Below are 23,837 nucleotides of genomic sequence, written 5' to 3'. Positions count from 1 at the left end.
ATAAGATAGATAATTCCCCACGACACAGCGTGAGGAAACCATCCAAATGTGGTGATACAGTTTGATTCCAAATCATTGCCTTCAAAATTTGCATCAAGAATCGATAGAAATCAGACCACATAAGATAGATAATTCCCCACGACACAGCGTGAAGAAACCATCCAAATGTGGCGATACAGTTTGATTCAAAATCATTGTCTTCAAAATTTGCATCAAGAATCGATAGAAATCAGACCACGTAAGATAGATAATTCTCCACGACACAGCGTGAAGAAACCATCCAAATGTGGCGATACAGTTTGATTCAAAATCATTGTCTTTAAAATTTGCATCAAGAATCGATAGAAATCAGACCACATAAGATAGATAATTCCCCACGACACAGCGTGAAGAAACCATCCAAATGTGGCGATACAGTTTGATTCAAAATCATTGTCTTCAAAATTTGCATCAAGAATTCCCCACGACACAGCGTGAAGAAACCATCCAAATGTGGTGATACAGTTTGATTCAAAATCATTGTCTTCAAAATTTGCATCAAGAATCGATAGAAATCAGACCACATAAGATAGATAATTCCCCACGACACAGCGTGAAGAAACCATCCAAATGTGGTGATACAGTTTGATTGAAAATCATTGTCTTCAAAATTTGCATCAAGAATCGATAGAAATCAGACCACGTAAGATAGATAATTCTCCACGACACAGCGTGAAGAAACCATCCAAATTTGGTGATACAGTTTGGTTCAACATCACTGTCTTCAAAATGTGCATCAAGAATCGATAGAAATCAGACCACGTAAGATAGATAATTCCCCACGACACAGCGTGAAGAAACCATCCAAATGTGGTGATACAGTTTGATTGAAAATCATTGTCTTCAAAATTTGCATCAAGAATCGATAGAAATCAGACCACGTAAGATAGATAATTCCCCACGACACAGCGTGAAGAAACCATCCAAATTTGGTGATACAGTTTGGTTCAACATCACTGTCGTCAAAATTTGCATCAAGAATCGATAGAAATCAGACCACATAAGATAGATAATTCTCCACGACACAGCGTGAAGAAACCATCCAAATGTGGTGATACAGTTTGATTCAAAATCATTGTCCTCAAAATTTGCAACAAGAATCGATAGAAATCAAACCACATAAGATAGATAATTCCCCACGACACAGCGTGAAGAAACCATCCAAATGTGGTGATACAGTTTGGTTCAACATCACTGTCTTCAAAATTTGCATCAAGAATCGATAGAAATCAGACCACATAAGATAGATAATTCCCCACGACACAGCGTGAAGAAACCATCCAAATGTGGTGATACAATTTGGTTCAACATCCCTGTCTTCAAAATTTGCATCAAGAACCGATAGAAATCAGACCACATAAGATAGATAATTCCCCACGACACAGCGTGAAGAAACCATCCAAATGTGGTGATACAGTTTGGTTCAACATCACTGTCGTCAAAATTTGCATCAAGAATCGATAGAAATCAGACCACATAAGATAGATAATTCCCCACGACACAGCGTGAAGGAACCATCCAAATGTGGTGATACAGTTTGGTTCAACATCACTGTCTTCAAAATTTTCATCAAGAATCGATAGAAATCAGACCACATAAGATAGATAATTCCCCACGACACAGCGTGAAGAAACCATCCAAATGTGGTGATACAGTTTGGTTCAACATCACTGTCGTCAAAATTTGCATCAAGAATCGATAGAAATCAGACCACATAAGATAGATAATTCCCCACGACACAGCGTGAAGAAACCATCCAAATGTGGTGATACAGTTTGATTCAAAATCATTGTCTTCAAAATTTGCAACAAGAATCGATAGAAATCAAACCACATAAGATAGATAATTCCCCACCACACAGCGTGAAGGAACCATCCAAATGTGGTGATACAGTTTGGTTCAACATCACTGTCTTCAAAATTTGCATCAAGAATCGATAGAAATCAGACCACGTAAGATAGATAATTCCCTACGACACAGCATGAAGAAACCATCCAGATGTGGTGATACGGTTTGATTCAAAATCATTTTCTTCAAAATTTGCATCAAGAATCAATAGAAATCAGACCACACAAGATAGATAATTCCCCACGACACAGCGTGAAGGAACCATCCAAATATGGTGGTACAGTTTGATCAAAATCATTGTCTTCAAAATTTGCATCAAAGCCAAGCCCGAAAACCAATAAGGAACAGATACATACAATAGAAAATTCCCCACAACACAGCCTGAAGAAACCATCCAAAGTCGGCAATACGAATTAATTCAACTGCATTCTCTTTCAAATTATCCAATTGTAACAACAAAACTTAGTAAGCTCTGCTTTTTACATCTACTCTCAAATCAAAACCAAAAAATATTGAACCACCTCAGATTGATAGTCTTTCACAACACAACGTGAAAAACTAAAAGAATCACAATACAATTTCATTACCACAATACACTAGTAGCACAAAATGATTCATTTGGCACCAACATCTACCACCAGCTCAAATTGTAGTTATTATGAACTCAATCCTAAACAAATGATATCACATAACAATACCTGCATCACTTCAAAGTATTTTTTGTTGTAATTAAAAGACAAGCAACTAAATGTTTTATTAAAAATACATTACAAAATTAAAAAGGTTAATAAAATATAGATCCACTAAAATCTCCTTATTTGAGTCTTTTGAATTGCATGAATTTGATTCATGTATTCACAGCTAAATATGTCTTTACTCGCGGAACTTATTGATAGATTATATCTAGTAAAGACAAACCCATTATGTTTACATTATACAGAGAGACAGAAATTATCGACTAAAACGACTCATATTTAATTTAAACAGAGCATTAAGAATGTTATATAAAGCCTTTAACTTCATGAAAAAATAATTAATCTCTTTTTACGACATTAATTATTATAGATTCAGTATTCTTTATCATTGTGAGTATAGATAATATACATGCTCACAATGCTAAAATTTTCAGCACATTCTGTAATCGCGGCATATGTACGACACGAATACATCTCGAATAAGGAGCTTTTATCATAATGTGACTATCTCTTCAATTAGCATATCCCTCCCAGTTCTTCATAGCAGCAGATCATATTGACACTATTCTCAAAAGACACCTGGCTGATATTTAAAGGCCTGTAAACAAAAAAAACATAGTAACCGATATGATTATGTAGCATTGAAAATATAGTATTCAAAGCCCTCTATGCTAAAAACAGTACAGTCGCAATAGGGGGTTTCATTTAAGATAAACAGCTAATCATCAAAAATATTGTATGGCATAACAATTTTTATTGGTTTTCTAAATAGCATTCCAAAAGTCTCATATATGCATTAGTTTTTCACAAATACATGTCCTTATATGAGTTAAAGGATAATAAAAAAATGAAATGAAATGAAAGATGAATTGTGCAGCATACAGCTCCCGATTTTTTTTGTTTTAAACATTTTGTTTATACAATTAATCATTTTATAACAATGCAAGTTAAATCATGAACCCGAGCTATTCGTTAAGAAATTATATCATGAAGTTCTCATTTAAGATTTAATTAATTAATTTTAGATAATATCATTTGAAAATATATAGAGATAGAGATTACAAGTTCAAACAGTGTTTATTAAATAACTTAAATATATAACTTATTATTTTATTGTAACCTGGGGTCATATTGGTCACAAATGAAGTGAACTATATTGTCGACCATGAAAAAATTTCAAAAGTTAAAAAATGAATGCTGTGTTAATTTACGGAACAAAAATTCGGTTCGATACATTATATCGAAACGATATCTGTAACATGGACGAATAAGAAACATATTCCACGAGAAATTTTCTAGCTTAATTGCTGGTAGTAGACGTAAAGCTGAATAATGTCTAATATCTGTTTATTACGTGATTGCATGAACTAAAACGGGCTGGTCGGGAAGAGGAAGAGTTCAATAAAATAATCGGCAAATCAAATGTAAATGTCTATATTTATATACTAGGTTCATACATGTGTTATGATCATTTTTTTCACTTTAAAAATATATTTACAGGGAAAAATTGACACAATATATATTACTCAAACCGAAAAGTTAAAATCAGGTGAAGTATAGATAAGAAACAAGAGTTTCCAAGAAAACTTTGTAGATGTGGAATTGGAGAACGTTCTGAAGGACGGTTCCTGACAAGCAAGACATGAACAAGCCCACTTATTAGAGGTCAACACACATGCTACCACTAACTAAACATAGAAACCTCGTGCACCATCTACTCATGTCAGGGAGAACGACAGAAAAGGGGACTTTTGTATTGCATAGTTACTAAGGACAAAACAGATTCCTTGTAACAAACCCAAGCAGTAACGAGCGTAGAGATACTCAGGACATGTTTCCGCATCCATTTCTACGACAATAATTATTGTGATACTATACGATGACGACAAAGTATCACAAGTTTCCTATATTTGCAACAAAAAACCAAATTCATACTACTGTTTTGTCGTATTTGCATTAAAACGCAAGCAAGGTAAGTAGGGGATTAATATATCTGTATGTATTTCCCAAATTAAAATAACGTTGGTGCCACTTCGTATAACCATTTGATTTAAATTTGGGTTTAATGTACTTTGTTTTTTGTCTAATATGTTTCCAATTTAACCTACACAATGCAAATTTAACATAAACAAACTTACAACTATTTTACAGCTGTTTGGCAGAGATATGTATTTTGCCATAAAAACTGTGTCGTCGGCCAATGTTCCAAGTACTGTTTCTTTTGTTGTTGGAATTTTGGCAGTATAGAGCAGATACAGGAGCGGTCAGTAGCAACTTGCTCATTTTGTAGATTGATCCCAAATGCCATACCCAATCAAAAACTTATTAGACAACCAGGAATATTGCGGGGCAGTATTTATTTTCGTCGATTGTCGAATGGTAACTTCGAAACCCAAAATGGAAATCTGAAATTTCTACAAATGGTTTAATACGTTTTTAACAGGAGTTTCTCAAATGATTTTGATATCGCAGGTAGCAGCGAAATAGGCCGGTAAGGTCTAACTTGTTCTGCCGGTTTGTGACGTTTTTTTTTAAATACAGACATTGAGTATGTATATCAACATGATGATTCCTTGTGGCAACTCTTTCAATAACCCAGGTAAAATATCAACTCCAAGAGCCTTTTTAATATTGGGGTTGTTGTCAATTTCCATGGCAACTTCCACTGGAGAAATCCATTTTGTATCCATTGAGGATTCCATATCATTCGGTTGGAACATGTTAACTAAATGTTCTAGGAATAATTCAGCTTTTTCATCGTTGCGTCGAACCAATTTACTTCGATCATTTTCAACAGGCGGTACTCTACTAATTGATCTTTTAAATCTCAAGAGTTGCTTTCCATAGCAAGTAATTTTTATCTGCTTTGGGGCTTAACTCAATTACATATCTTTCGAATAAACTCTGTTTATATGCTTTAATCTTTTGATTTGTCTGATTACTAATTCTAATAAATATTGTTGTCTCAGGCATTTCTGGTTCTGTATCAAACTCTTCCAGCTTTTAGTCGTTCTTTTATCAATTCTCTAATTTAAAAGGGGTAATTTAATTAATATTCTTATTTCTATCTTGATGTCGGGGTAGATTCTTTTGTAGCAGACCGAATTTATTTAATTATATTTCGGGTTTGCAGTTCAAGATCGTCTATACTTTTGAGTTTTACGTTGAAACTGATTTGTACTAGTATTATAGGTATAAATGTGTTCCAGTTAATACATTTGTTAGTAAGATTACGTTTCTTCATTTTTCCAGAATTGTTGCGTTAGTTAACCTACGTTACAATACTGGAGTATGATCAGATGATAATTGCACAAACTCTCTATTTGTATTTGATCTGATGAGACGTCTTTTGAAATGTAAAAATCCAGTAGGTCTAACACTTTATTACTGTGTGTGGGCTATGAATTCTACGCAAGAACACGTCTTATCGCCAAGAAAAACAGACCGTAATTAACCCCAGAATCCACGAGTTTGATTTCCCGCCAAAACCATTTCTTGTTGTTGCGATAGACGCGGGTTCGAATCCTGCTGGGGCGTAGTCGTAAATTTATGTTTGTGATTGTTTAATATTTGTGATTGTCTTAGGCGAGAGTGTAAAATCCGACAAGGAAAATGATCCCAGTCACGCCAGTAACCGGGCTGGGTGAGACTGGATGTCTTCTGGAAAAATTTCTAAGTTGGTCACTCGCCAGTCGGTAGGCTTAATGCCGAGGACCGTGGTTCGGAGCCCACGTTAACTAGTAGGGCCAGTCCAGATAAACCCATAGTTGGTAAAAGGAGAGGAAGTCTATTTTTGCACGAACTGAATCTTAAATATGGGTAAAATATACTCATAAAATGAATTTGCAATATTTAAAGGACATACATTAAATAACAGAACATTTTTCCGTTCTGCGCTTGAATTTTATCGACACGAAGATTGTAAAAAAAAAGTGTAAAATAACGGTGGTTACAACTGATCAACCGACGACAAAAATTACTGTGGTAAAATAACAAAAAAATACAAACGTATAAAAAATATGCAATAAATTAGAGCAAAGCAAATATACAGTATACCAATAACGAATTATACATAATATAAACAAAATAATACTGCACGTAACAGATTTACCTTCAGCTGCTATGAATTCATCTCACGAACATATGTTGCCACCACTAAAAACAGACCGTAATTAACCCCAAAACCCAGGTCCTTACTAGCTCGACCATGCGAGGTTGCCAGCTCGTAGAAAATTTTTGCGCGCCCAATTAATTGGTAACCATTTCTTGTCTGTTATTTAGTGAGTGAAAGTTATAGGGGAATAAACAAAATATAGTGTATAATTGGTTCGTTCTATATATACGGATTTCGATAATCTACATCTGATTGATTATTATTTGCTAATTCAATGGTTGTTACTTATTTATTTATTAGATATGATTGTAAACATTTAATAAAATTCAAAAAAACCGAAAACAGTGTTTTTTTGGTAATAAAGGAAAAAATAGAAATATAACAAGGATATAAATATAATAATATTCAGTTAAAGAACACATATTAATCCCAGCATACATTGGCATATTATATAGTTATCTAACATTGTTTGACAGAGTATATTACATTTTTATATATCAATATTAGACTCACTGTTCATAGTGGTTATTTTAAAAAATATGATGCATAACAGACATGCATGTAGATTTGATATGTAAAGAATGTATGGGCACTAACACTTGCAATCGATATTGTAGATGTTCGAAGCATGCAAAGTACACAAACAGCCCTAAATCAAAAATATAAAATTTCAAGGGAAGAAACTAGACACGTACATACAATAATAGGTAAATATATGCAAGTGCTATGATTCGATATTGAAATATGCTACATTTGACATCAATTTTGTTTTATTCCATTCATTTTCACAATTTTTTAAAGTTAAAAGCTTTTGGTTTTTACTATTTTGTTTATGTATTGTATTTATGAAAAGGTATTATTAATTATGATGGAGTTTTTTAAAGACATAAGCGATCATAATTTAATCATATTTTACAATAATTAGTTATTTGAATTACAGATGAACAATAAATGTAATAAGCATTTGTTCTGAAGTACTATTTTTAAGGATATTATTATTAATAAGATAATAATTATTAAGGTTTAATAATAGAAACTAGCAAATTAAAAATTAATTTAGCCCAACATTTTACAACAGAAATTAACAAATCTTAACTTGTATTAATAACATTCCAGTTAAGATAACATAGATTCATTAAACATATTAAATATCAACTATCATTGACAATAAAAATTTGAAAAGATATCTTTATCAAACAGTCGAGAACATGAACTAAGAAGTTCCTATAATATGATTAAGAATCCCTTGCTTACAGCAGATAATTAAAAATTTCAGAGGTTAAACCTGTTACGAAAACAATTTGATAATATTTATAAAATGTATGTGAAAAATATCAATACAGCAGGAAATTTTTATAAATAGCAATCTAGAAGAAACTAATCTTCGAAGTGTACAAAATCATTAATTATGAGACATTAAAAACTCCATACGAATACAATGAACATTGTATGTTCATTTTAATGTTATATTTCAGTTGTCTAGGAAAATGTTTAATAAATGAACACCTACTAAGATATTCTTATGGAATTCTAAGAAATAAAAAAAATTCAATTTCAAACTAAAACAATTTTCAATTAAAAATTCTATTTTATAGTCCGACATCTAGATAACTATATTAATAAAAATTGAAAAAACATATATTTAAAAAGACTACAAAGAAATCCAAATTTATATCAATTAGATATAATATCAATATAAATCATTTATTAGTATAAAAATTCCTAATTCCAATGATAAACAAACATTCCAAAATTGAATTAATTGTAAAAGTTGGTATAAAAAATAACATACCATTGAACGTCTTAAAGCGGGCATCACTGCAGAGCTTCCATAACACAATTACTCCTGAGGTTACATCTTACATCTCCGAAAACAAAATAAAATGTCTCCATTTCTAGAAAAACACAAAATAGGTTGATATCAAGGGCTTAACTTAATACATAAACTTTTATACATCTAACGCGCCATGTCCGTTTCGAAGCAAAATATGAAATAAAAACCCCTTCCATGATATAAAGACTAAAGAGAGTTGGTGTTTTGTGGACAGTTCACAAAGAAAAAATTCAACATACCATGGGCTTTGCAGTTCGAAATTAAATATATTCAAAATCTACACAGAAAGCTGAATAATACCTTCCTTGTTTACAATTCACTTCCATGTTTTGCTAGTCTATCGAATCTCAAATAAATAGGGATGTCGGCTACGAATGAAAATATCGACCGATCGATGCAAAAAAACATATTTCGGCCTCCATATTAAATGTATTTTTATGCAAAATTATTTCGATAACAAGAAAAAAAATTTCAAGAAAACGTTCGACTCTTCGACTTCAAAAAATATTTTTAATATTTTCTGTCTTTTGTCTTAAACCTATCGATCGATTTCCTACGTGCCTTTTTAAACGAGAACCGGTTAACCCTAAAAAGCCGATTAAGTAGTATTTTTTTAGATACATCTTATGTTTACATTATTCTTCAATTAGTTTATATGACTGTTTATAACTTAGCTGAGAAAATTAGCAGCAAAAAATACATGTGTAAGGTATGAATTATAATCGTAAAATGTAATAGATTGCTATGGAATAAAGGGATATGTATGTCAAATAATATAAAAATAGAACATTTGAAGATTATAGTAAACGTAAGAATGAAAGTCATATTTGTCTATGTTTATACTTATAAATTTCTGATATCACAGATTTGAAAAGATAGATGTCTAAGGAAAATATGGGAATATACCCTTAAAAATTAGTGTAAATGTAAGATGTAATTAAAAGTGTAAAATAAATTTATAACACTAAATTTGAAGCTTTGTGATTTATTATTTCTTTTGGAACATATAATAAAGAAAAGCAAAAAACTGGAATTGAAATATAGGAAAATGTATTGAAGAAAAAAATATATGAAGAAGAAAATCACAATTATCAGTACATAATAAATTGCTATTATATAAGCAAGTACTGAAACCTATGTGGACACACTGAGTTCAATTATGGGGATGTTCTACAAAGACTAACATAAACAAAATACAAATTTTCCAGAACAGAGTTCTGAGAAGTATTGTGGACCCACGCAAATACTACAGGACTGACTACCTACATTGAGACCTTCAGATACCCACAGCCAGTCAAGAAATCAAGAGAATTTCAAGGAGGTATGAAAAAAGACTCCATTCTTATGAGAATTTGAAGTATTGCAACATTTGGATACTACCAGAGCAGGACACAGACTCAAAAGAATCAAACAATCTGATCTTGTGTAGTGCGGTGCATATAATAAAAAATACAGCAGTGACATGTATAAACATTATTTCACCAAGGACTGAGATAGGGCCGATGGGTCCTCCTAATTATATACCTAGATTTAAATTATCAGAAGAACAAATTGTAGGTTAGTTGGAAATGACTAGTAACGATGTAATAATTAAATAATAAAAAAATATGTGTATTTCTTTTGGTTTATATAACTGTCTAGAGAAGATAAATAACTCCAAAATGTTTAAGTAATATATTTGATATAACAAATTTTATTGTAACAAGAAGAAGTATAAGAGAGTATAAGCAAATAAAAAGCAATCTCTTACTAGGGGACCTATTTATTTATCTAGAGGACCTACTTATTTATTGTGACCTATTATTTCTTGAATGTTATGAAAACTAAATATTTAATTATCAAAAAAATATATTGTTTTTCTAGCTGCTTCTTGTTTGGAGTATAAAGTTGCTTTCAATTTATCTCTTTTTATATATTTCTATGTTTTGATTATTGATCATGATTTAAACCGAACTAAGAGCTAATTTACAGAATTTGAACATGAATTTCTTACCACTTATAATAGCTGAGCATTGTGTACTTCTCGTAGGCATCTTGTAGAATTCTATCAGTTGTAGCCCCGGCGATCAAGTTATCTCTATTTGTGGTTTCTTTTGTCTTTGTAAGATTTTGTCTTGAATTCTATGTCATCTTCGCGGCTTATGTGAGAAACTGAATAAAAAATTTCTCTACAGAACAAAAAGTAGTATTAGAATTAAAGATAGTATATTACACCACAAGGGCCGAAAGTTGAATTTCTGGCACTGCTCGTCATGATCGGATCACGACAAGCAAGACCGAGATTTCAACTTTTGGCCCGTGTAGTGTACGATTTGTTGCATAGCCGGTCGAAAGTAAGTTATTAATAACATTGATGATTATTTTTAAGGTTAGAGGTAGCAACGTTAACGGCAGCGGTAGACAATTTACTGTAGCGACAGAATAAACAGTCCCTAGTTACGAGTATAAACACTGATAAACACGCATAAGAAATTATTTCCTCCCTCCGTTATAGAGGGCGCGGGTGTACTTCTCGCAGGGGGTAAATGTTGAACTTTCCTCCCTATTATTAGGGACATAGTTTTACGGAAGTACGTACTTTCGACCGTGGTATGAAAAAAAAATCCATTAGTTTAGTTCTTTCGTTTAGTTAGTTCTTACCATATTTTTGGATGGTTATCCTTAATTCTTGGTAAATGTAATGTGCATTGACTCACTGCACCTAAGTTATATGCTTCTTTAGGTGATTTTTGCAAACAAGCTGTAATTACCTTTACAAGTACTTCAAGTGCAACGGTACATCATATATCTAGTACAGTATTATTATTAAGAGTATTTTTAAACACGAATAATTTCCTTCACTGTTCACCAAACTCGAAACGCATCTAAAAAACTTAAAGTTGATACCTTAACATTTGTATCATATATACCGAAAAGATGTTTGCGGAACCGAATATAAGTGCAAAAATGTGCGACTTGAGTGCGTGAGAACAGATATTTTTGGTCAGCTACTTCAGGATGAACCATTTGCGTAGGTTTATTCCTTGATGTCTGGGTTACATACATTTCCTGGGAAATCTGACAGACAACTTTGTTTCCACTGTAAAAAATATTGTTAACTACATACTATCTTCAAGTATTTATGTTCACTCACCTTTGTTCCTCCATATTTTTATAAATTGGTAATTGGAGTATCGTTAAAAATAAACATATGTTAGATTGTTTGATATTTTAACAAATTTACCTTAAAATGCGCTACCGGCAATATCTGGGCCAGAACCAAAAAATGGTAGTTTAACGGAATTAACTATCAATTGTGATATGAATTTTTTTCTTTTTTCAGGATGACCGGCAATAATTGAACCAAATGTTATCTTGCTGTTGCTTCGCTACTGGTGTGTGATACGGAGTATTATTTTCTCCTCTTATCCTGTGACGAAATATACAGAGACGTCCAAAAACAGATGTGGATATTGACAATAGATATTAAAAAAAAATTGCAAAAAGCTCAACAGCAGTAGCAACTCTTTTTTAATTGTCTGTTTAGCTATATATATATATATATATATGTTTAGCTGTTTAGCTATATATATATATATATATATATATATATATATATATATATATATATATATATATATATATATATATGTTTAGCTATTTATATATATATATATATATATATATATATATATATATATATATATATAAAAAGGGCTTACCCACTAATAAAAGACCACTATACTATTATGTTTTTATTAATACAAATTACTTTAGCCCTGATTAGTACAGTAACTGTATTGCTGCGAGCTTGCTGTGGTTTAGAAACATTATTTCATGTTTTAAAACGAAATCTTGAATCACTTAATATATCCATTTGATTTCGAGGTCGTCGTGCAGCTCTTTGCTGGTTATGTATCGATAATCACGGTATTGTATTTAATCGTAAAACAATATTTTGGGTGTGTTGGATTACTCGATGCAATCCCATATTTGCACCTCATAGAACCAAATTAGCTTCATGATTGACTGGTAAACCAATCTCTCTGCCATTAATTGAAGTTGAGAGTATGTTCGAATTAATTAGTACAGTTCTTTGACTTGAATCTAATCTGCTTTGCTTTTTGTCCAACACGATGTTATTTAATGAAGTATTTAGCTGATTCTGCTTGAACAATGGAGCATTCGTCAAGTGATATAATTAAGTTGTTATTTCAGTCTTTATTCCCTCTTCATTTGTAGATCTTGTTGACTGCTACTTATATTTTTCTGCAGCCTTAGACCGAGATCTTTTTCCATTCTAACTGTGTCGTCAGAAATGTTTGATGTACTGTTTGTTTTGTTGTTGAAATATTAGCAGTATACAGCAAATACAGGAGTGGTCCCAAGTGGAACTCCAGCTGAAATAGGTTTAAGCGTTGAGAAAGCCCCTTCATGTGGGACCATGTTCAAGTTCATGTTCTTTCTAAATGATATTATTCCAGCAATCGACAGTAATTACGCGGTAAAAATTTTCTCATTTTGTATATTAATCCGAAATGCCATACCTGGTCAAAAGCTTGTGAGACGTCCGGGGATATTCCTTCGAATGCCTTTTCAATAACAGCCGTTAGTCTTTTGGTCGATTGTCGAGTGGTTGAACACCTTTTAACAGCGGTTCTTCAAATAATTTTGATATCGCAGGTAGCAGCGAAATAGGCCTGTAAGATCCAACTTGTTCTACCGTTTTGTCAGGACGAAATTAATTGGGTACCTAAAAACCCGATAACGTTAAAATATTGTTTTTTTTCTTGCCAAATATATACCTTTTAAATATTCTCTATTATTTCTTGTTAGAAAAGTAGGTGTGCTTTTTACTTGTTTGTTCTATTGGCAGATCGCTCTTCTTTATCAACAAACCGTACAGCTGTAGCAAGAACAATACTTTCCCAAATAGCTACCTTTTCAGGATTAACGGCATGCAATCTTTTCCTGCACTCTTGCAATGTCTATAAATTGGACGATTAATTGAAATTGCTTAAATATATAAATTCTATATTACCTTGTCAAAGTTCATTTGTAAGATATTATTCTTTGATTCATTTTGGCTACTTGTACTTGCTTCAACACTGAGTCTTGTATCATCCTTATAAAAAATATTATACATATATACATATATATATATATATATATATATATATATATATATATATATATATATATATATATATATATATATATATATATATATATATATATATATATATATATATATATATATATGTATTTGGGGTTAGACATAATAATTACCTCATTTTCCATTTTTATGTGGATTGAATCATGTTCATCTTCGCTAAAGCATAATGTGTCATCACCATCATTTTCAATAATTGCATCTACAACATTCTCGGCCTTCTTTTTAAATAAGGCTACGGCATGTATATGTATGCATAATACATATTTGATACTGTTCTCTGGACAATCACATTTGTAGACATGCAAACATACTTCACATTGACTGCAATACCCAAATGTACAACCCTTACTGCATTTTTCAATGGTTGACACAATATAATATTCGTTATTATCAGTAGATGATGGTACTTTGAACATTCCCGATCCTTGAGCTTCTACCTTTCCTTCCAGGTCTATTGCTTTTTTATGACTCTGCATTGTGGCCCGATATTGGTAATTGTTAGCGTCCGGCCTTTCTACATTAATAATTGCCTGCCACATTCTCTCATTAACAATTTCTTCTAGTAAATCTAGAAGTCTCTCAACCCTTAAAATAATTTTTGAAAAATAACGTTTTAGAGTAAGCAAGAATATAAAATTTGCTTACCCAATATTACACTGCCGCTGTAATTTATTGTAGTTCAATAACTTATTGAAACTTTCAATTGCCAAATTTGTACTTATACTCGCACCAACTCTATGACAGTGAGCCCACATTCGAATCCTCTCTTCACTTTGAAAGTAGTAACTAAAATAAGAAAATGACAATTAGCTATTATGCAAATTTTGGTCCCTCTAACTGACGTTTTTAAATAATTCAAAAATTCATGTTCCCCTGCGTCTTCTAAATACTGAAGGTACATATCTTTATAAAAATGAAATTTGGTGATATTTGTTTCTTGTAATATTTTTCTCATTTCTATTTCCATGTGCCGTCGATTTTCAGCATTCTTGAGTTTGCTCCTGCCATGAATATTCCAACACTTTATTACATGCCAAGGAGACAATAATCTTCTTGGATTATGGGTCATAATTTTACTCCAAGCATTAAAATATTTGGGATCATCTTCACTCATCAAAAAATCTGTTTTAATTGAATTACCAAGCTTCAACCGCAGGGCTCTAAAAAAAATTTCTAACACTACTTGTTCAAGTCTGTTACTCAACAAAAATGCGATAGGAAATCCAATGTTATGTTCATCCTTGATTAGAATAGTAGTTAATTCATAATTTCTTTTATCAGTTCCATGAGTGGCGTCGATGCAAATAACGCTATTATGTTCTTTGATTCTACTCCACATCATGTCATTCATATAACCTACTGCGAAATCTTCATCCTCCAACCCATCATATTTTTGACCTAAAATAGCCATTCAAAAAATAATTAAGACATGCAATTGGATTTATATACATTATTGTACTTGTACCTATATTTTTGTATAAAAAGGCATAATTTCTTCTTTCCATATTCCACTCATTAGCCTTTAAGGCTGCACTATCCAAATCATTAGAACATTGTTGGGCCTCTATGTTATATTTATTTATTATGTTCCTTACATCTTGTCGTTTTAGCAGATTTATTCGTTGCAGCTGACCATTTTCAATCCTCCTCGCATTAGCCAAAATTCCATCAATACTAACTCCTGCAACTAGCTGCTCCCTAACTTTGTTTTCTTCAGCTTTAGTAAGTCTTTTGAAACTTAGCTGATCATCATGTCCAACATGTGTTTCAATAAACTGAACAGAAACTTCTCCTGAAAAGGAAGAAATATTATCATTATTTTACAGAAACCTATTTCTTAATTGTTACCAGTATTTTTAACTTTTACTTCTATTCTAGATGGACAGACTCCATCAATTAATTTATTGTCTACGACTCTTCTATGCCTTATTTTACTCTTACTAACCCTGCCTAAAATTAATTTATAAGATATTAATCACAACGATACTTTTATGGATATTACTACCTTGACAGTTACTCCTTATACAGCTATATACTAAACTTCTACCATTCTTTTCTGAAGAATTCTTTAGGCAAAAATAACTTTTTTCTTTATTGTCCTGTGACTTCCAACTTTCAAATTCTTCCAAATTTTTAAAATATAGACTAGATTGTTTAATATCTATATTATGGGTATGACAAAGATGCCGCCGCAGTTCAGAATGAGTACCAAAATCATTACGCTGAGGACATAGAGGGCAGATGATTCTTTTTTTCATGGGCTTTGGTTGAGTAGCTAACTCAGGATGAAATTTTCGCATATGTCGGTTTTTTTCTCTCGCTGCTGAATATGTCTTTTTACAAACTTGACATATTAATTTACTTCCACTGCAAAATTTAAATTATTTAACTAATTTATCCTATTTGTAACAATTGCAATTAAATTTACTTATGGCCCTCCATATTGCTAATTTTGTTAAAACGCTGAAATGCTAAATGTTATTAAAAGGTGTCCTATTTAAATAAAAAAGAACCAAAAAAATTACTTTATAAAAAGGGGTAGCAAACAGTTTAATAATTAAACAAATTCATGTAATATTAAACAGGAATAACGATGATTTTTAAAGTATCTTACAAAAGCAACACAATACTGCTTCTTATTTGAGGATTAACCTGCAGTGCTGCCGAATCTAATCGCAAGAACGATGTTAATGTTTTTATATACAATTTTATGTCTTAGAGAGTAAAAGAAGTATTTACTCTATTATTGTTTTTTCTTCCAAAAGAAAATATATATTAAATTCAGATTGTCTTGTTAAATAAATTATTTTTCTAAAATAAATAACATCATTAAGGCAAGTAGCTTAACGGTATATTTGGCAACATCACCTTTATTTCATTTTGGACTGCCGCCATATATTTTTCTCCGGCTAATATACGTATTAAGTTGAACGTAGCCGAATCTCCCGAACCAGGTAGATTTCCATTGAATGGATTTCGATATCAGAGAAAACATCGATATAAAAAATGCAACATTAGGGAACATATCATATATTTTTAAAAAATACAAATATAAATACATTGGACTAAAAGAATTTTGGTACATCCCTAATATTATAAAAAGAAGAGATATATTGAATGAACCTTTAGGTTTAGCTTTTTAGGTTTAAAATTTCTTTAATTTATTTTGAAAAACTATGAGGCTATCAAAAATCAATATATCGGTCAAAAAAGTCGTCTAAAGATATCGATATTTTGGGCATCTATAGTATGTTCATCTCTATGAGTTTACTTTTCCTATGGTCTTTTCAACAAAACATTGACAATTTTCTACATTTCATGGTCTTTTCATAGGATAACTAACAGTAATTGTTATACTTTATTGGTCTTTTACCCTCATCTATTTCTATAATGTGATCAATACATTTATTAAAAGTGGAAGAGTGTAACAAAGTGGGAAGAAATCATGCCTTTTTATTTAAAAACAAGTTAAAGTTTTGTACATTGCTAATTATTTAATTTCTTTTTTAAAGTGATAATTATAAGGGCCTCGAATAATGAAGATTTTGCACTAAGATTTATAAGTGACATAATGAGAAACAAGATCAAACATATATACAACCGCTATGATTTTTATTGATTTAATCGAATTAATGGGACCAATAATATGAAATATGAATTACTAATGTTTTTCATTAAAGGTGATAATAATACGGCTTTTCCAATAGCATTTCTATTATCCAACAGAAGGGACCAAATGATTAAGTTCGATTAATTAAGTAATTAATAATTAAGTAAGATTAATCCAAAGTTCGGAAAACATTTATAAATACAGAAGCACCAAATTCTAATAGTTATCGGCATAGAGCCACTGTGCAAGGCCACAAAAGAGCTGAAGAAATGATTTACTAAATTGAACTCTTGCGTTGCTGTTTGTTATATATATATTTGATTTAATTTTCATTTTTTTGTTTTAATCTTAGTTCACATAGAAGAGACACTTTAAAAACAAATAACTTTTTTGAAAAATTTGTTTGGAATAAAAATTATGACCTCCAGAATGTATACAAATCGCCTACCTGGATAAAGACTCACAAGGTGTGGCAGCAGATATATATATATATATATATATATATATATATATATATATATATATATATATATATATATATATATATAGATATATATATATATATATATATATATATATATATATATATATCTGCTGCCGCACCTTGTGAGTCTTTATCCAGGTAGGATTGATAGTGTGATTAAAAAAAACGTTTGAAAATTTGTTTACAAATTTTTAAGTACGTGTACAATATGTTCTCAAAATATGAATAAACTAAATGTATTCTTAATTGGCTAAAAAAATTCATAAAGTTGACCCAAAATACGCCGTTCTAAACCCTTTAAGTCACGCAAAATATTTTTAGGCTGCTACCTATCCGTAACCTTGTAAGTATTATGCGTAATACACGATTTTGTCTGTTCTATAATTTCAAATATTGTATATACAGCAGCATTTAGGAACTCGATTTTTCAAAATTATTTATGAATATTACATGGCAAAATCTTGACAATCCTTTATTTTGCATTCTCTTTCGATTTTCTAACTCCTTCAATGTGTAACCATGCCATTTGAATGTCACTTCGTACATAATTTCTCTCCTTTAGTTTTGACTAATGATATCGATACTTTTGAAAGTTAATTAAAAAAACATCTTTAGTACTAGGGATGCCAAAACATATCGATGTTTTTTGGTCCCATATATCAATATTTTTGTTTACTGATATTTTTTGATCTGAAATATTAACACTGTTGTTTACTGATATTCTTCTTGACTGTTGCGCAGTAATATAAATATATTAAGAACAAAGTATCGAATTTTTTCTATTAAATTATATGATTGCCTTACCAAATATAAAAATTCCATTTTCCTTCTTATGAATTCAGAGTAATTCTAAAATTTGAATTGTTTCCCAGTTGCTGGCTAATTTTAAATCGGTTATAAAGAAGAAACCTGTACACACATTGATCCAATCAAATATATCTGTCTTTTTCTCTCTCAAGGTTAGTACGAGAATATTTCCGTTTTAAGTTTGGATTGGATGCGACTTTTAAAATATTATCAGGTAATAATTACTATTTTCATTATAAAATTCGTTTCACATTTTCCTTTGTTTTCGTTTGAGATAATTCCCCACTCTAATTAAAATAAAGAAGAATTGTAACCTCAGCATAATCAATAACAAGTTGATACAACAGGGTCTTAGTAGTGTGCGTATGGTTACTTTTTTGTATGTCGATGTGATGAAGTGTTAGAGGTATGTATAGGTCATTTATTGAAAATATATAATTTCTTGTCTGTCTTAACTACCTGTTGAACGTTGTGGTTTCATTTCCGCTATATGGTTTCGTTTCAAGTTGGTTCATAGATGAGACGAAGCTTACGCCCTAATTTTAATTGCTTGTATGTTTTTTTAATATTACATAAAATTTTTATTTAGTCAGGGATCAGGACCTTGGTCTTCAACGTGGCTTACTTAGAAGAGAATGAGTCCAGTCAACGAAGCCCCTCATATTGATGTTACTCAAAACTATTTGCATCAACAACACCTCTCAAGTGGCGTCTTATTCGCAATGTAAAAGGTAAGAGTTATTTAATAGTAACAAAAACGAGTTATGTAATAATCAATTCAATATGTTATATTTTTTAAAGAAAAGGAATGTGTATTTTTATTTTATTTATTCAAGGTTTGCTGTTAAGTTTCTATAATACTCAAAATTATTACTGTATTCTAAAATGTTTGCATTTTAAATCTGTGTGAAACTGTGTTAAATCTGTGATCAGTTTAGCATCTAAGAGATCCCAGTCTGATTTCGTTGCTCATGTACTATTCTGTTGATGTTCTCGTCTCCAAAGAAATTAATTTTTTTTGCATTCTTTTTAAGCAAGTGATCATGTTTCTAGAATATATATGTTTTTATGCAATTCGTAAATCAGTTATTATTCTTTTCCAATTCTTTCACTTTAATAAAAACTTTTTGAAAACAATTTATTTTCAATATATTTCTAAGAATACTTGTGCATTATTTTGCAACTCATTCTATTTTGAAATTGATATCATCGAGCATCGTTAATACATTCTGGAACATGATTCAGTCTCAAACTGGGAATGAATATATACGTCCACATAATTTATTGCTTTTCGTTGCAACTCGTTTAATAATCCAGGTTAAATATCTCAATTCCAGGAGCCTTTTTAGTATTGAGAATCATACAGCATACATCACCTTCAAAACAGGATTCATATCTATTGTTGATTCTGTATCATTGGGTTGGAATATGTTAGCTAAATGTTCTGTGAATAATTCAGCTTTCTCATTGTTGCATAGAACCCATCCACTGTGATTAATTTTAATAGGCGGTATTCTAATAATTCGTCTTTCAAATCTAGATGTTGGTTTCCATAGCGAATAATCTTTTTCGTAATATTGGAATAACTCTAAGCTTACACATGGATGGATTGGAATATGTTTATTATTATAAAGGAACATTTACTTAAAGTCTGAGAGCATTACCAGGTGTAAATTAGTTCGTCAAATTTTCTAAAAAAATGTATATGGAAACGAAACAAAATTATTGTAGCTTAGTGAAAACATTATTGGAAAATCTCAATAGTAATAGCAGATAAAGATGAAAATATAAGGTGCTTGCATGAACTCTGATGATTTTCGCTTTTTGCTAGAAAGGCGCCTATTGAAAAAAAATTACAATATGTAAACAATATCTTTTTTTTTTATCTAACATTTTCTATAATTTTTCCCATTTATCAAGTAAGCAAGGCAAAATAGTATATCGAAAGAACGATGTTTGTTTGGCACCGATTCAATTATTGATATAATCAAATGATAACTAGAAGGTGCTATGTCTGGTGAGTACACTGGACGTAGCAGAAAATATAATTTGAGCTACACTAGGCTGATTTATTCTGTCATTTATTCGCTATTTTTTTTAAATGTTTTGTAGTGATGCGTTGGTCAATTTGTTCATTTGGTTTTAACAGCCGGTAATACAATTCTTGCTCATATAATTCTATAGCCATAAATATCTTCGCCGTTAATATATTGTAAAGGACTTTCATGGGCTCGTCCATAACATTTTGTCCGTGGGATTATCGGTATAGATCCACAATACATCACAGAAAACTGTTCTTCTAAAATAGCACGTTCAGTTAATTCATGTGCTAGCCATTTTGCCTCCCCTTTAATCCTTCCCATTGCGTATAAGTGAAGCATGGACTGGAAAAAGTTGATTCGTCAACTGCTATTCGTTTGAAATTTCATTATCGCTAGTCGCACTGTGACACAGAAGGCACATTTTCGGTTCGAACTTTCTCTCCGTTTGAACCTTTTCCTGAAAAAAAACCAATTCTGTTCTTTTTTTGGTTCTTCGGATGTTTTTGGACTTTTTTGGTTCTCTTGTCGTTCTTTGCTACGGATTTCGAAATAGTCACTTTTAAGTAGTTGAAACCATAAATGACAGTTGCTATATGATGTATATATGTTTAATGGGTTTCGGCAATAATTTTGTTCGATTTATAGATCTATATTAATACTAAGTGGAAAATTATAATCTTATGTGGATGAATGTCAATATCATGGAATTTAACACTTGCTTCTGTTGATAGTTTAATATAAATAGAAAATATATCTCGATTATGATCCTTTGTTTGCTGATTTTCGAGTATTCTTACAAAATGCTAAATGTATCCGACATGCGTTTTAGTACTGTACGTATAATATTTTTTTTAGTTGTACAACCTATCACAATATTTCTTTTTTTTCCGTTTCATAAGTAAACAATATAAGTCAGTTGGGAAAGCGACACTCAAGCATACCTTTAGCAATTGTTTCTATGTCTTTTTGATGTTATTGCAATTGTAAGTTGCATTGGAAACTACAAGTGTTTGAACTTGCGTTTTTTTTAGAGAATAGTGAGTCAGTCCAGTTTTTAACATACGACTATAGTTGTGTTTTTGTTGGCAATGCGATTGCATCTGGGAATCTATTGACCACAATAACATCAATACTTCATATTTCTGTTTCTGCTACAAGTCAATTGCATATTACTTAAGGTCGGGGATGTTAGACACTTGCACGTTATTTTAGTTATTGTTCAAAACTGTTGGGAATAGTGATTCACGCATAATTTTACAAATATCATTGTATCTCAAAATATTAGGAAACATATTTACTAATCTGTATGCAGTTGGTTGATCCGGCGGGAAATTGCTCGATTTATTCACATATTCAACACACGGGAAAACACACGGTATAATATGCTATAAACATGTAGAGCTAAAAAAATTTATATTAAATTATTTTAATTTATTTCCATCAATTTAAATATGACAAGTGCCAAATTACTATTTTAATTCCAACTATTTTCACAATACGAAATATAAATTTATAGAATATTTAATATTTATATAATTATCATTTATATATATATATATATATATATATATATATATATATATATATTATATTTATATATATTAGTTTTTTATACCGTCACCTTCGCCAAAGTTTCATCAAATCACGAGTATTTGTTCCTGCCAATTTAATAATTTAACGTTTATACGTTTATTGGTTTTCAAACAGCATTAATGACATTAATCTTGTTTTTCTACACGATTGATTTTCAAGGTTTTGGATCTACTACAGCTACTATTACTTCAATAGGGAAATAATGCAGTATTATAGAAGCATACACATATTAATAGTTTCTTTATGAACTCTATTAGGAAAGCATACTTTATGTTTGTATTTCTGTCTACTGTCTTGTTTGTAAGAACAATTTTTGGTTTCTACATAGACTGCAGACAAATAAATAATTTCTAATGCTTTTTTGTATATGCATTGAATATTGTTTTGTGATTATTTGCAGCTCTCCAAAATAGTCGAAAGACTTTTTGCTTTACAAGAGTGCGTATCGCAAAACTTTTTGCCAGCTTTTTTCTTTTTCCTTGAAATGCTTTGTAAGTTAAGCTTTAGTTGTCTTTTTTTGCCAGAGAAGCAGTACTGTAACTTGTTTCTTTTAGCCTTGTGTGAGCTTCTGTAGGTATGCTACTAACTACCAAGTATTACCTAAAATTTGGCTGTGGTTTGGTCGTGTTTACATCCTTAGGTTTTAACATTATCAATCTAATAAGAACTGCAAAAATATATTATTTTTTGACCACTCTCACAACATTATTGTGCAAGTTGTGCAATCTATACGGGCATCTATGTCGTATGTCTAACCCTCGATTTTTTTTTAACCTTGAAATTAATTTCAGGAATTTTAATACTCCTGATGATTATCATAAACATGCATAACCGAAAAAAATCTTTTTTTAATCTTTAAACTCCTTTATTGTTTTATAGTCCTGTTTGATAATGGAAGTGTACACGAAGGTCAGATGTTATTTGTTGTAGACTATAAGAAATGTGAATTAATTATAAATGATTTTTTTATAACTAAATAGATATATAATGTGAATAATATGCGCTACATGATTTTTTCTTTTGTTTGCAGGTGCTTATCCTAAGCCAATATCCGCCTACTACAGTCTACCTATCAATTGCCATTAGTTAGACTATAGGCCAATAGACCAACATGAAGAACAGAAGAGAAGCCACAAGAAGAATATGTGTATTTTAATGCTATAATGTATTTTTTGTATAATAAAATGTTGTATTTGTTGGTCTTTTAATTAAGAACAAAAGGAAACCTTGAAAGGAGGAAAACGTGCTGATTGAGGTTGAGGAGGGCAATGGAATGGATATTTTATAATGTTCTTGGTTCATCTTAGCAATACTACATACACACAGCATCTCTATGATAAATCATGTCTCTTTCGGAAGGGTGTATCATTATGATTAAGCTGGTGGCCAGTGTTTGCGGATAATGGTTGTTGGACCAAGTACTGTGTTAACTTTGTATGGAATTTACTCAGGTTGTTTGTTCTCTATTGGTTTTTGGTTTTCCATTTGATAGGTGATATAGAAGGCTAGTTAATGTTTACTAAATCAATAATTGTGTTACCTTTTTATGAATTTTGTAGATTGCCATGTTCATATTAAGGTTGTTTTGTTCTCTGCTGGTGTTTGGTTTTCTATAT

The 23,837-nt window shown here is 31.0% G+C and overlaps 1 protein-coding gene and 2 long non-coding RNA genes across 7 annotated transcripts; 1 reads left to right on the top strand and 2 right to left on the bottom strand.

Moving 5' to 3' along the window:
* Positions 1–3,039: 3,039 nt before the first annotated feature.
* On the bottom strand, positions 3,040–10,662 carry LOC143199848 (uncharacterized). The gene is made up of 3 exons (XR_013006563.1): positions 10,524–10,662; positions 8,489–8,591; positions 3,040–3,180 (listed from the first exon to the last, which is right to left on the bottom strand). It is a non-coding gene; the product is annotated as an uncharacterized LOC143199848 (long non-coding RNA).
* A 1,589-nt stretch (positions 10,663–12,251) lies between these two features.
* On the bottom strand, positions 12,252–16,652 carry LOC143199837 (uncharacterized). Of its 3 annotated transcripts, none has more exons than XM_076409961.1 (12): positions 16,554–16,652; positions 16,114–16,496; positions 15,691–16,052; positions 15,534–15,635; positions 15,151–15,477; positions 14,528–15,083; positions 14,331–14,471; positions 13,799–14,270; positions 13,551–13,634; positions 13,315–13,497; positions 13,057–13,262; positions 12,252–12,909 (listed from the first exon to the last, which is right to left on the bottom strand). In XM_076409961.1, the coding sequence occupies exons 2-10, from the start codon at positions 16,125–16,127 to the stop codon at positions 13,363–13,365; spliced, it is 2,193 nt and encodes a 730-aa protein (XP_076266076.1). In that variant the 5' UTR covers positions 16,128–16,496; positions 16,554–16,652; the 3' UTR covers positions 12,252–12,909; positions 13,057–13,262; positions 13,315–13,362. The 3 variants fall into 3 exon arrangements, with proteins under 3 accessions (XP_076266076.1, XP_076266078.1, XP_076266077.1); XM_076409963.1 differs by lacking the exon at positions 16,554–16,652 and having other exon boundaries at positions 16,114–16,148; positions 16,211–16,485; XM_076409962.1 differs by lacking the exon at positions 16,554–16,652 and having other exon boundaries at positions 16,114–16,540.
* A 140-nt stretch (positions 16,653–16,792) lies between these two features.
* Positions 16,793–23,417, top strand: LOC143199846 (uncharacterized). 3 transcript variants are annotated; one of them, XR_013006559.1, is made up of 5 exons: positions 16,793–17,517; positions 18,652–18,800; positions 18,861–18,992; positions 19,176–19,317; positions 23,252–23,417. It is a non-coding gene; the product is annotated as an uncharacterized LOC143199846 (long non-coding RNA). The 3 variants fall into 3 exon arrangements; XR_013006561.1 differs by lacking the exon at positions 16,793–17,517 and adding an exon at positions 17,903–17,917 and having other exon boundaries at positions 18,739–18,800; XR_013006560.1 differs by lacking the exon at positions 16,793–17,517 and adding an exon at positions 18,096–18,122 and having other exon boundaries at positions 18,739–18,800.
* Positions 23,418–23,837: the final 420 nt, after the last annotated feature.

Source organism: Rhynchophorus ferrugineus, unplaced genomic scaffold (assembly GCF_030347505.1).
Source record: "Rhynchophorus ferrugineus isolate W39M unplaced genomic scaffold, kcgeb_rfMv2 rfM7, whole genome shotgun sequence".
In the NCBI taxonomy this organism is placed as follows: Eukaryota; Metazoa; Arthropoda; class Insecta; order Coleoptera; family Curculionidae; genus Rhynchophorus; species Rhynchophorus ferrugineus.
The sequence above is the reverse complement of the archived record's forward strand: the minus strand, read 5'-3'. Positions and strand labels throughout refer to the sequence as shown.

Excerpts from the sequence above, each read along its gene's own strand:
- LOC143199837 (XM_076409961.1), bottom strand. Across the intron at positions 14,271-14,330 it reads CAGCGGCAGTGTAATATTGG|GGTTGAGAGACTTCTAGATT; the intron begins GTAAGCAAATTT and ends AATTATTTTAAG. Across the intron at positions 13,635-13,798 it reads ACATAAAAATGGAAAATGAG|GATGATACAAGACTCAGTGT; the intron begins GTAATTATTATG and ends ATTTTTTATAAG.